Source organism: Taurulus bubalis (genome assembly GCF_910589615.1).
Source record: "Taurulus bubalis genome assembly, chromosome: 10".
Classification (NCBI taxonomy): domain Eukaryota; kingdom Metazoa; phylum Chordata; class Actinopteri; order Perciformes; family Cottidae; genus Taurulus; species Taurulus bubalis.
In genome coordinates, this window is record NC_136598.1 from 15,495,775 (window position 1) to 15,510,342 (window position 14,568).

The window sequence follows — 14,568 nt, forward strand, 5'->3', positions numbered from 1 at the left end:
AGTTGACAATTGATTATAAGGACAATTTAGGTTGACTACCACCAAGTGTATGCAAAGGGTACATTTAAACTAAAATGGAATCGATGCGCAATACGGAAAGTAGTATTTATACAGTATTCAGGACAACTGAATTGATTAGTGCTACAATGAAACACATACTGTATATAAGGTATACATAGTACACTGAAAAAGTGAGCCCTGCTATTTTTAGTAAAGACAAAGAGCACACAGTCCAATAATGTGTGCTTCCTATAACCCGAGTGTTTCTCGATACTCATTAATAGAAATAGCTAAACGTCTAAGTTTGTGATGTTAACTAGATGTGCAAGTTACAACCAGGATATGGGCGCTTGTGTGGCCCAAAACAAATGTGCCATGTAAGAATTGTAAGTACCTACAGTACATGGGTACTCTTGCTCTAAATAATTTCACACATATAGACTTCACTATACAAGCTGTTTGAGAGGGACTTGGCAACATAATATAGCAAGACCCTGCAAACCTGAGACACCGTTTATATTATCAAAGGATGATAACATATTCTGACATTCGTATTGTTCTTGATACAAAATATTTACTTCGAAAACATGTGGTATTCACAAATATGGTTACTGGTAAATTATCTATATTTAGAGATAAACCTTTTTGGAGATTCTCTTTTGTTTGTGATCCATTTCATAACTGATATATGTACTGCGCTGATAACAGCAATGGCGTGAACTCTGAAAGAGAGGAAACATATCAATATCTTATATAACGCACATTATTTTTTAATCATACTGTACATCCAAAATAAACATTTTATAATCACAATTAAAACAAAAATATTGCATTATAATTTAACCCAATAAATCATTCAGGTGGTAGATATTCATCATACAGTATGAGAGCATGCCAACAAATACATAATTTTCCTCTCACATTTTGCCATTTTATACAACCACACTTGATTTTGAATTAAAAACATTCCATTCAAAAGCTACTCAAAAACAGGTTATCTTTTTCTGTCTTTAATATTCTATCCACAGCTTCCTGTATGCCCTAAAGAAACAAACTCATAACTATGTCTCGTAAGAGTATGAAACGAGTCAGATCCTCATTCGTTGATATTTACGACAAGGCTCTTGGTTTTAGGCACCGATTCTATTGATCATTTGTTTGCCCACATGTTAATATACTATGCTTGCACACAACAACACAAATCTGTTCAAAATGCTAGATCAGGATACATTAGTTAAATCGGGTGAATGTTAATTTAAAGGATGTGAATGATTATTACACAGTATACACTGCAAATTATTGAACACCATACATTTGGGCTTTATTTTAGTTTAATCACAACACATGTGGTCATTGTAAAGATCTTTAAAAAAATAGAGGTTGATAGAGGTAAATTGAGAAAGTAGTGATCTTTTAACATATTGGAAATAAACTAGCCAGAATATATTTTTGTAAGCTCCTGTTTCGCCCCAAGATTTGAGTTTGTAAACATCGAACAATAAAGCTCAGTCAAAGATGGGCCAACAAATCAGCGAATGTTTAGACTGGCTGTATATTTAGACTGGCCGTCTCTAAATATTTATTAAAACTCGGCATTGTAGAGATATTATGAAGCATGGGTCTGTGACAGCACTGCTTATTTTTCAGCTCAGATCTAGTCGGTTTGACTTTGGTGGACAGTTTAGGAGACGTTTCAGGAACAGCCACCATGCTTTTGCAGGTTGAACAAAATTGATAGTGTTTTCTTGCCTTTTTGTACGAGGAGCAGTACTTCTGTGTGTATGATCAGTGTCTCAAAAGGGGCACTGTGAACAGATTTTAAACACAAGGATCAGTTTACCCATCATGAGTACTACTACTACTCAGCCAGTAACACAATTGCTGTGTCTTCTGTAGCTCTGAAGGGAGCTTTCTAAAATTGGTGAGCTATTTAATGGACAAATTAGCCAAATCGTGAGCAATATCTTTTCCAAGGACGAAACACTTTCCCATTTAGTTTTTCTTTTCTTTTCGAGATTCCCATCCCACCAGTCAATTACTATTAATTTGTAGTAAGCATAGCAAACAATAGTGTCAATTAATGTCACAACTATCAAGCACTTTGATAGTGGACTTTAGTTTAATATTTTTTTTTCATGTACCTTATCCTAAACTGTGGTTCAAATGTGTAGTAACTAAAACAGTTTAAATCCTTATTTCTAAGAACCTATTAGTTAGCAAGCTCTCAGATTCCATCAAAGCCTCTAATTAGTGCTTGATTAAAGCAGGTGCACTTGAAGGCGTGTGCTAAAATACAGAGATATAGTGTTCACAGTATGGTTTTGTGCTTTGGGTGTCTTATTACAGTGAACATGATTTTTAACATCTCCCAGTAAATCTAAATTAGTTCCACTAAAATAAAAGTCCCACACAATTAAATTCAATTTTACCTGTGCCTTGCCTTTAATTGCAAATATTGTTTACAATGCTGCTTGAGATTTAACCACAAGAGCTGAAATGTAGGATGTTCAAGAACTTGAAAAAGGCAGTGCATAATGTATTCTTCATCAAGGTCAAATTATAAACAGTTCCATCAATGTTATACCTTAAGAGTTCCCAAAAATACTTACCTTGCAGTATAAAATGTAGTTAGGGCCAGCTGGTCAGTCAGCAGTTCATAAAGTACATTCAACAAGTCCTGTTGAAAATGATACTTCTGGCCACAGTTCTGATTGTAATAATAACTAATTAATACACAGTATTCAGGGAGCAAAAGAACCACTGCTTGTATCACCCTACGTATGTTACCATAGGGGATCATGGGACTTGAACAGCAACTGTGTGGATTGGTAAGGTAAGGAAGTTGTCACCAGCTGGTGGGCTGCAGTTTGCTGGACTGTTGTAGCGGATAGAATCCACTGAGCGTGAAGGCTGCATGAAAAGGCTAATGCGATGTTAGTCTGACCGGAGAAGTCAGAAGAAATCCAGAGGTAAGCACACCATGGATTAGCCAAGAAGCAGAGGAGCACTCAAGATGTGAGCCGGTAAAGAAAACAGGGATGTAGTCATTGTTTATCACAGCGAGGGATCACATGCTGGCTAGCCACTGGGTCCCAGCTCCAGGCTCTCCTGCTTATGTTTATCCAGCCACTGCAAGATCTGCTGTTTGAGTTCCTGGTTTGGCCTGATCTGGTCCATGGTGAGAGGACTGCGGTTGAAAGGGTCTGTCTGGTCACTGCAAGGACATAATTAATCAATAGTTGCATATTTGACTCCAGCACACCAAGTATTTGTGTTTACATCTATTCCAAAAGTTGAATTTTGACTCATCAGTAAATACTGATTAATCGGATTACAAAAGATCCCCATAAAGATACAGATATCCCAATTTCTCTGCTCACAGAAAAGACAAATCGTCTCGGAAGAATTTCGATGCCTTGTAGGAAGTAACTAACCTGAGGAGATGCCTTGCTATAGTTGAGCGGTCAACTGTGACATTGGAAGAAGGGAGAAGAACCGGATCGAGCATCAGAGTGGACATGATGGGGTCCAAGAACTCATCTGGGGCATCTGCATACGTCTCCTCTTCCTGCTGGTGTCTATCTGCATGAGACTATAACAGATGCACAATGACATAACACGTTGAAGGTTTCCACGTGTAGTCCCCGCACAGATATATAAAACAAAGATTTGTAAGAAACTATATATATATATATATATATATATATATATATATATATATATATATATATATATATATATATATATATATATATTCCAGTGTTATCTGTAAAACAGTTCCCAAGTCAAAAGATACCTTTATTTTATCAGCAATGAGTCCAAAAGCCACAATCATGTCTCCAGGCTTGTTTATCTTCTTCAGTACCCTAACTGTTTGGGAGAAGAGGGCAGCAGAGTACGAACGTCCATCCTTTGGAACTGTAGCACAGAAATTCTCCTCATCACTGCCAAAGACAGAAAAAAATTCTCTCAGCAATGCGAGTATTTCTGCTTCAGAGGATATGGCACCAACTCAATCCCAAATTTAAACAAGATAATATACACAAGAGACTGGTATTTCCACAAAGAGGAGTGTTCACAACATACCCCAGATTCAGGTAGATGGTGCAGATGTCAGAAACAAGCTGCTGGGGCTTGAAGTCAAACTCACTGAAGTCCTTGACTTTAAGAGCACCCATTTTTGGACCCACCAGGTGCTGAAGGAAGTAATTCAGCATAGAGATGATCCTCTCAGCCAGGAAGGGGTGCACAAAGATCCCTGTGATCTCTGAGGGAAATAAAAAACACACATTGAACGGATGAAGACAAACTTTAAATGAGTGAATTCATATGCATACTTCAATCTTTTCAGCCTGACCTGATGTGAGGAAGGCCAGTGTGCCGATGGTCTCATTAGACATGATATTGTGAAAGCGTCCTAACTGTCCTAACATCTGCAGGCTTGACTCCTTCTCTTTTCGGCCATCCGGGCCCAGTCCTTCCCACTCCCCTCGATCCCGCTCCAACTGCATAACCTTGATTTTACTCAGGTACTACAAGATAAGAAAATGGACTTAAAAACTGACGACGACTAAAAAAAACAGCTAAAATTAATAAAGAAGTTATTAGTCATGATAATTTAAATCAATTATCATTTTTGGAAGGCAAGTTGATATCCCCATCATCAACAAAATACTGTCCCTTTGAACAGTATTTTGTGATTTGTTCTAACCTTTACCACCAATTAAATGCAAAGTAATCAATTGCATAAACAACAGAGAAACAGAAGTGTAAATATTATGGTAGTTTACTATATACTAAATAATAGTAATGTGATGGAAAAGCTTATTCGCCAAAATTGGTGTAAAGTTTTGTATGTATTCGTAATCTTACCTGAATAGCCTCATCCAGTAGGAAGATGGCATCATTCATCAGTAAGTTGAGGAACCTGAGGAACAGAGGGGGGTTCATGGCCTCCAGGTTCTCAGATGCATAGTGCGCCAAATGCTGAAACAAGAGATGTCAAACTAAACAAAGAGCACATTTGGATCAATCTGCTAAATAAACTACAATTTCTTAATCTATATTCCCCAGGTAATAAACCCATGCATGCCTGTTTTTGCCCTCATTCATTCTGTTGCTTTTACATTCACGGCTTTTGTGGGTTACAAGGGGCCAAAGTCAATCTCATTGAGTGAAAAATAATGCAACATTCTAGACAGTTTCGCAGTCTTTTTAGAAGGTCATAAAAAAATCCTTATACCACTATCTTAAATTTGGAAATTAGTTTACTCTCCAAAAAAAATCTCAAAGACACCAGTTTCTTATTACCTTGACACTCTCTCTGTAGCTTTCTTTGGCCCACATGTACTTGAGGATGGGATACATGGGTCGTCTGTAGTTGAATTTCTGTTCAAACTGATGAGGATCGCCTGAAAGACAGAGAGTAAAACTAAATAAACCAGTTAAACATACATGTTTTAATTTTATCCAGCTTGTCTCCTTATTGTGATAATTATCTTGAACCCACACACACACACACACACACACACACGTTCACACACAATCTAACCTCTTCACCCGACTAGAAAAAGACCCAAAATGATCATAAGAGCCAGTTTTTCTTTCATTTCTCATTGTGAATGTTTTGATCAAACGCAGCCTCTAACTTTGTGCCTATCCAGGTATACCCAAACGCCTATCCAGGTATACCCAAAGTAAATTGGAAGCTGTACTTGAACTATTTGGAGCATGACACTGAGTTATGAGTTTGAACACACTAAAGTATAAGATTTTTATTTCCGCCTGAACATTTCTTTGCAAATAGATGCCTGTAGTTGACTATAAATGGGACTTATGGACTGGAAAACACAATGGAACCATAGCCTGAAGCCTTATCTAGTCTAAGTAAAAAGCAGATAACAATATCACAGAAAATGAATATTTTACACATGTTTTTCTAATGAAATGTCTAGGCGTTTTTCTATTTTGAGACTGAAAATATTCATGATATATATACTATATACCTATTAAAAAGGCTTATAGTCTTGCAAACTTATAGAGGTACTATTCATATTTACTAACAGTATTGCTGACAGAGAAAATGAAGTATAAATGCATTTTCATGCTAATTCAATGCCAAACTGAGGCTCTGTGAGCAGCTGTCTCTTCTCATCAAATCGAAGGCTCCCCCTCTTCCTGGTATTCGTTTTTTAGGCAATTTCATTGGCTGTACATCTGATTGCCAGCCATCTGAGCCGTACGACGCGACAGGATTGAGCCACGTAAGGAGACAGAGGTTGACTCTGTTCTTCAATGTAGCTTCTGGTTGGGTAATGTAGCCTGTCAGTCAGGACATGAAGCTCCTATTGGTTCAAGTGACGTTTCATTGTAAAGGTTGGATTTCGACGGTCATTTTGTTACTGAGTTTTCATCTGTGCTCTCATGCAAACTTGCCTTTCTTCTAAAAACAAAAATATGTTCTTTCATATCTTCCAGCTGATATGAAATGATGCAACGCCAGTTGGTGGATATTTATGGATGTAATTACGTGTTTTGGACTAAATCTTTTATGGGTTTTTTTTTATTGGACCTTTACAACGTAACAACGCCGTTGTTGTTGGCATGTTATAGATTTATGGATCAATATGAGTTGCATCGGTGAGTTGCCTGGATTTTGCTATCATTTGTTTGTTTGTTGTCGTCTGACAAAAGTCTTGTTTGTAGCTGCTGTGGTGGCTGATCTTGAAACGGATTGCACAGCTGGAATCACAAGAATCGTAGGTTTACAGAAATATGTGGCACTCGTACCGAACTCGTACCGAACTATAAATAGAGGCACAGTGAACAATAGAATGTACAGTAAAGGACGACCGCGGGATGGCAGCAGGTTAAGAAATTAATCAGGTTCTTTCTAAACTTTCCAATTGTGCATACTTGTAAAAGCCCCTGTGAAGCACTCTGATGTGGCTTTATCAAATACAGTGCAATGCTGCTTCCATCTACAACAAGCAGTAGCAAATACAAAGGAATACAATACCTGTGAATTCAATGTCTACAAACACACTGATGAGGGACTCAGCCAGCTGAGGTGCATGTCCATAGGAGCAGAAGACTCTCTCTCGCTGAAACACGATTGGCGGAACAGCACCAGAAGCCACTGGCTCCATGTGAGGCATCACCGCCTCTAAGACCTCTGCAAGCTTTGCTCTTAAATGAGGGTTCTTCATCCTGTTGTGCATACAGGGTAAAAGGGATTGAAGCAAAAAGTCCAAGATGGTTTGCACCATTCAAGCCCCATTGGGCATCTCCAATCTTCCTTTTCGACCGACCACGATCACTGACATGATAGATTAAAACATGTACCTCTCTATGTTACCCATGAAGACAGTAATGAAGTTAAGAATCTGCTCCAGACTTTCTGCAGAACTCTCCAAAGCGTCGTCTGCAAATCGACGCAGGAAGATGAAACAGTCTCCAATGTTCTCTGCAAAAAACTCTGACAAAGAAAAGGCACACTTAAGTGATGACTATCAAATGAAGGAATATTCAGCATGATGAATAATTGTACGACGAGTGACTACCCACTTCCTGACATGCACAGCTGCAGTCATTTCTAAAAATGTTTGAAGGATCGTCTGTTTATAACCCTTCAGGTCAAAAAGTATTTAACTTAACATTTTTCAAAGACCTGAAATCATTACAAAAAAAAAATTTGGACACAAAAAAGGTGTGAAATGTTAATAAATGACATGCTTGCAAGATTCATAACATCAGTGGATAAATGGCAATAACATTTGTATTTCTTTTTTTTTCATTATTATATTTTGGCTTTATTGGATAGTGATAGTAAGGAAAGTGTCCGAGAGGGGCCGACATGCACAATCATGTTATCGATTATTCTGTGGTGGGGAGCAGCTTTTGTTAACACAACACACTGTTTTACATGCTCTCATTTAGAGGTAAAAAAAACAACAAAACAAATAAACCTAACCATAATAAAGTCTGAGAAAATTAGGAGAAATTACAGTTCAGACTCCCCTGTTTAGTCTGCCAAGCTTAAATTGGGCTTTTAGGTCTGACCTACCTGGTACATAGCAGAGCATAGTCTTCGGTAGGGAGGACAGGGGGAAACTGAGTGCTACATGTTCAGGCCCCTGGTTCCCCACACCAAGCTGAACCAGCAGAGCAGCTGTTGAAGCTTGGAGGTTAAGGCAGCATTGCAGCATCGCAGGCTGCGTGGTGGCAGCTTTGGTTGACAGGTAAACAATCATCAGACGCTCAAACTGCTCCAGGAGCTGATCTGACATTGGGTTGCCTGTTCGCTGGGACTCCTGCCATGTCACCTGGAGCCGGTGGAGAGACTGGTTCATCTTCACCATCTGCTCATGGAGTCTGCACATGCACATTAAGGATGTGCACAGGTACACGGACACAAACAGAACAAGGCAACACAGGTTATTGCTGACAAATGCAATGATCTGGAACACACAGTACATTACATTTCTAAGACATAGGTGAGACAGAAACTCTTTAACATCTTTATGGAAGTTGTGCTGCCGCTTGTTTAAAAAGGTACCTGTGGAAGCCGAGGTGCAGGGTGAGTTGTGTGAGGATGAGGTTTTCAGTCAGCAGGCTGTAGGACTGCGCTGACTCCACTGGCTGTTGAGGGGGCACAGGGATCAGACAGGTTTCCTTGTCGAGACCTGGTATAAGACATTGGGAATCATTTAGTCATGAAAAGCAATGCTATAAAACAGAAAAAACATGTATAAAAGCAAAACTTTTAAAATGGTAAAAGGTTATTATGCTTATTTTTACACATTAACCTGTTACGTGCACATTGCGATTGCGCCTCTCTTCTTCGCTCAGCTCTTTGAGGGCGCAGTAGGTAGGGTTGAAGGTGAGCAGTTTGGGTGACCGTGGCTTGCAGAAGGGCTGGCACAGCTTCAGCAGTGCTGCACCCAAGTTTAAGAAGAATGCATCTGAAGCGTACATCTGGAAGAAGATTTCTGGCATCTGATTGGCCCAGATCTTGGCCCGGCCAGCATTCGCCTGCAGACAGCTGCCCAACCATAGGAGCAGCAAATGGCGCGTCTCACCAGATCGCTGGAGCAAATTTTTCAAGATCTGGTGCAGCTTTTCATGAAACTGACCCATAAACTGCAACGCAAGAGGAGTAAACATCATAAGCCATGAGACATTTGTGGTTTGACAATTTAATTTGTAAAAAACATCCACATCAAACTAAAGAGAATAATTTACCTGGTGGATATTGGCCTCCTGGACCTTTGTCTCCTGGGCGCTGGAACGGGAGGGGTTCAGGAAGTAGCCATGTCCCTCCACCACACCTGGGGTTTTCAACAAGCAGGAGATACTCAACACTGTTCCCAGTAAGGTCTTCTGGTATTGCAAACCGTTAGATGGGTCTTTGGGTTGAATGTGTTCCACCAATACCTAAGAAAACATGAACAACTGTTGGAAGGATTTAAAAAGTTGGGGCACTTAAAAAACAAACGAAATGTTCAGGTAGCACTGTAAAATATTATGCATTTACGGTATATCCGATTACGATTATGTGATTACTGTATATTAGTTGAATAGTAGTGGGCACTGAATAAGTTGTTGTGAGTCGGCAAATATATGATAGCATTTGCAAACAGCCCTGTGTGTCTTCTGACCTTGGCAATATCTTTATGGTGGCTGAAATAGAGCAGAAGGTCTAGGTAAGAGTAGAGGAGAGGCTGGCACAGGTCCAAGTCTTTGATGCGTTCCTGGAAGATATCCAACACTGGTACTATCACCTCCTCGAAGGTACGCACCTCCTGGTCAGAATGCAGGCCAGCAATGACCTCCTCCACAAACTCAACCACCTCCTCTGTCTCTGAAACACAACAACTTTGTAAAAAAACGAGTAGAGAAAACTCAAGGAACACTTGACAAGACAACAAGAGAAATGAGATGAATACATGAATGCTGAACCTACGTTCTCCGCTGAAACTTTCCAGCAACAGGTCCAGAAGCTGTTCGTAGATATTCTGGCTGATGTAGATCTCTGGGGTGAGCAGAACTGTCCGTGTGTTGGAAACTGTCAGGTTCTTACAGCGAACAGCAACTGACAGTAACTTCTCTGGTACTTTCGTCACCTAATGCACAGATAATAAAGTCAATGAATTATGGAAGAGCATGGGTTATTTTTACGCTTTAATTAACATGATTAGTCTATTAACAGCCGGTAATCTCTGAAAATGATTGCATTTGAGTGCTACAATTACGGTCTTGGAGAAAAAAACCAAACACCTCTTCTTTGGCCCTCTGGTAACAAGCAAAAAGGTAAGGGATGGCACATTTCTCTCCAGCATCACGGTCAGCAGACAGGTTAACAGCGCTGCACGACGTCATGTAGATGAGGTGGTTTCCTGGCTCTGGTACCAGCAGACGGTTAAACAGAGCCTGGAAGACACAAATCAGACCGTGTAAAACATTTGGAACATCTGCTTACTCACCCATATATTTTGTAAGCACCTAAAATAATACAATCTTCATATGTGAAGCGATTTCTTCAATTTCTGTCTACATTTCTTAGATAATGCATCAAGTTGCTGGTGTTGCTTTGAGGTTGCTATTTCTTCACCAATCGTACCAAACATTTAGTGATTTATTGAGAGGAAATAATTCAGTGATGACATAAAAACACATTGACATCTGACCTGTTCTATGTTGTCCATGTCGAGCCAGTCCTGTCCATCCAGATCTGCAGCCATCTCCTCCAGGTAAACACAGCGAAGGGGGATCCCATTACCTCCTCTCAGACTGGGGTCACCTAGGGTGAATAAAACCATGGTCCCTAAAATAAAGTCCGCTCAAATCATATTACACATAACAACCCTCCTCAACAGTCGCACAAACCACATCAAGCATGAATACTTGATTAACTGAAGTTGAACAATAAATCAACAGCATTAACATCAACATTAGAATAAACTACCGACCAACTTGCGATCACATCAGCCGCTGCCAAATCGGGCCAGGGGCGTAAAGTATTGGGGCCAATGGCCCCTTCCGTACTTCCTACTCCCGCTGCCTTTGCTCCAACCGCTCCCACTTTCAAACTTGCCCTATTTGCAAAGTTTCATGACTGCACTGAATCTGCCTCCTGGGTCCTGGCTAAGTATTCAATTCCACTTCTTTGATAGTTCTCGCTACAGTTGAGGTCTCCAGGACCACATTTTGCCCTGATGACACACATACAGACTCACAAGGTGAAAACAATACCACACCCAGGGACTTACACTCACACTGCTCAACTTTGGTATTACAACTAAGTGTAATCAAATCAGGATTTTTGAGGCCAATCACTGATCTCTGTGAGCAGGGTCTATTTGAATGTATTTCTCCTTGCCAGTCAATAAGCAACTCTGCTCTTTCTATCTGTGTGTGCACGTGTGCGTGAGAGAGCACATCTCTCGCTCTCTGATTAGACACAACTGACAAATATGTGAAATAATTACATAACTTAAATAACACAATCACAAACAGCAGTGTTTCTAGGCTCGGCGATATAAAATAAGACCACACAGATGCCAACACTATAGCTGAAGATAGCAAGCCGGCAGAATAGTGGCTGGGCGGCTGTGAAACACACAGCTGTGTGATCACTAGCAGCCCCTGGCGACAGGGGGCCGCTTAAGAGCAGCAGTCAATCAATGGCAGTATGAACCAGGCAATAAAAGGTGTTTCGAGAAAGTGAGTCACTGCAACCGCAGAGATGCACACATTCATTTACACACACACACACACACACACACACACACACACACACACACACACACACACAAACACAAACACACAAACACTCTCTCTCACACACTCTGGAGGAGATACCTACATTTGAGGACCTGTTTGTGTGTTACTAGCAGGTATATCTGCCATTGACTTTTGATATTTGGGTCATGGAGGTAAAACGGCTTGTATGGGCAAATATAATATGTGAAAATACAGGAATCATGGGTCTTTGATTAATCCCATATAACACGTTTAGGTTGTGGACATGTTTATAAACCAGAAACTAGATGTGCTGATTATTTTCCTCCTTTTACTTACTGTTGTCCAGGGTGATGAGAAATATCCGCTGGATCATGTGATTGACATTGAGCTGTTCACACAACTCCTGCCTGGACCGGAAGGAGCGGCTGATCTCTGCCACGGAGTCGTCATTGTCATCAACGCTGTCTGACACAGAGTTTTCCGACTCTGACTGGCTCTCTCCTGAGTCCTCCACTGTGAGACAAGATACAGATGGTAAATGTGAAACCACGTAGATGCATTTAAACAAGAGGTTACTCTGACCTAAACTTACAAGAACCAAAAATTGCAGTAGCTCTGGTAACTCTACTCACATGGTGCTTCAGAAGATTGTTCTGGTTTCTGGCCTGACGCAAACTGCTTGGCATCAGCCAGTGAGCCGAAGAGGGCAGCAAAGGGGTTGCAGGATATGTTCTGGTTGTTGTTGCCCTGGTCAGTCATCTCATTGGGGCTCAACACTCACTCCATCCAAGATTCCAGCCTTAAAGTGCCATGCGGACACGACAACTAAGTGGCAATGGAATTTGTTCTTTTCAACATCTTTTGACTGAAACTTTTAGCAAAAAAATCATAGGACTAGGTAAACATATTCCACATTAAATATACACCAATGTGGTATCATATAAAAAAAACAACAATGACACTATTAACAATTATGCAGTACGTTTTCCCTCCCAATTGCCCCATCACCTTGTTTCATGTCATGGGTAGAGTTAGAATGCATGTTATAGCATGTGGTTTGTGCATTTTGAATGTCATAAAGGGTTCCCATATCATCTCCAAGTTAGACCAGGACGGTAGGTCTCTGAGCCACTGACTTCTTTCAGGATTTAAGGCATTCGGCATCTTTAATGTAGCATTACTGCCTTCAGGATTGAATGCCCCTAACTGCCCAAAATTCTTAACAAATCTCTTCTGCCACCCCAAACTCTAGTCTAGTACCTACAGTAGTCTCATATGTGCAATTCTGCAAGCATTCCCCCTCTCTCTATATCATCGTTTGTGCGTATTAAAACGTAAAGCTCTACTGCTTTTAGCTCTCGATACTGATCTCAAACTGCTGGATATGTTCCACTGATGTAAAGTGAGCTGTTCAGATCCCTTTGCAAGTCTCCAACTTCTGAGTATACTCATTACAACGTCGTCCTCTACATCCCACCAACTCTCCATTGGATTGAATGATATTCTTCCACAATAGCGAGTGAGGATGTTTCCCCCCTCTGACTATATTAGACAACGTTTTGACCCGACAGACACAATGCGATGAATGGAAACTAATAGCACAACTACTCCTCCGTACAGCTGCTCACAGAGAAGTGAAGACATTATCGATCACTGGACTGTTGGATCAGTCCATTAAAGAGAATGAACGTCCCCATGTGTTGTCACGGTTACTCATCGCCTCACAGTTACATACTCGTGTTACTTAGTGGCGCTAGCTCTCCAGCTATTCACTATTACGGTGTTTAAAACGTGTCATGTCACCCGTGAAGCAACGCAGCAGCCCCTTTAGCCAGTTGGCTAACTAGCCATCAGTGTTAATGTAAGCTAGCAACTCTGGCCGTCCTGCATGAGGGCTAGTTAGCTAGTTAGCTAGTTAGCAAGCTAAGCTGTCATGGGGTCACCACGACTCTATTTCAGCGTTGATGTCATAAACAGTTGTTTGGATTTCGCGTATTATCGATAGTAACAAGTCTAAATAATGTATACAAGCGATAAAGAGGGCTGTCCTACCTGTTTGACTGGCAGAAGTGTATGTTTTGGATTTTTCTTTAAATGCTTCTACGAAACCAGTGGCAGTTCCTCTGTAAATTGAAATTGCAAACGTCATCAAAAGGAGACGGAGCGTCTTCTTGGCTGAGTAAGTTTACAAAACATGAAACCGTTATTCAAAACGGTTTAATAAGGCAAGCTCTCTGTGCGACTGTGTTGTAGAAAGTGAATGTATGCAACTGTAAATAATAGTTAGAAAGATTAATATAATATTCTCCGCGTTTGAACTATATTCTCAGTAAATATCTCTGGATATAATTATTTAAAGTTATGTAAGGAATATAAGCTAATAGACCATACACTACTTCCGCTCTATGTTTATACAGACAAACACACTAGTCTACCACTACTAAATCACATCGTCAGTCTGGTGTACACTGTTTATTGTAAAGATTTGTTTTTTATTTGTTTTACATTTGATGTTTTGTTTTTTCAATCAAATTAGTGATAGTGACATATATGACATGTGAATGATAAAGTAAAGTAAATAAATTCACACAAATACAAACAAATAGAGAAAATAATCATTTAAAATGTGTTTAATGAAATGCAATGAACATTTAATTAAAATGGATGAGGAAAAAAAGAAGAAGAAATGCACAGATTAAGGTCTGATACACATATATACATAGATATGCATATTATTATGAACATAAGGAGTGTAAAAAGGTGTACAAAGTTAACAAAGATTTGCTGACAGCCACTATTATATTGCTGCTATTACAATATATC

The 14,568-nt window shown here is 40.0% G+C and overlaps 1 protein-coding gene across 1 annotated transcript; it reads right to left on the minus strand.

The window, feature by feature from the left end:
- Positions 1-771: 771 nt before the first annotated feature.
- On the minus strand, positions 772-12,504 carry ube4a (ubiquitination factor E4A; the record flags this gene model as incomplete). Its single annotated transcript, XM_079225086.1, is given in 19 exon segments — positions 772-3,214; positions 3,435-3,592; positions 3,797-3,944; positions 4,087-4,267; positions 4,358-4,532; positions 4,873-4,986; positions 5,311-5,411; positions 7,019-7,209; positions 7,345-7,477; positions 8,066-8,373; positions 8,558-8,684; positions 8,808-9,141; positions 9,244-9,435; positions 9,660-9,862; positions 9,965-10,124; positions 10,279-10,431; positions 10,689-10,801; positions 12,082-12,241; positions 12,379-12,504. Coding segments are annotated over 19 exon segments (3,213 nt in total). The 3' UTR covers positions 772-3,078.
- Positions 12,505-14,568: the final 2,064 nt, after the last annotated feature.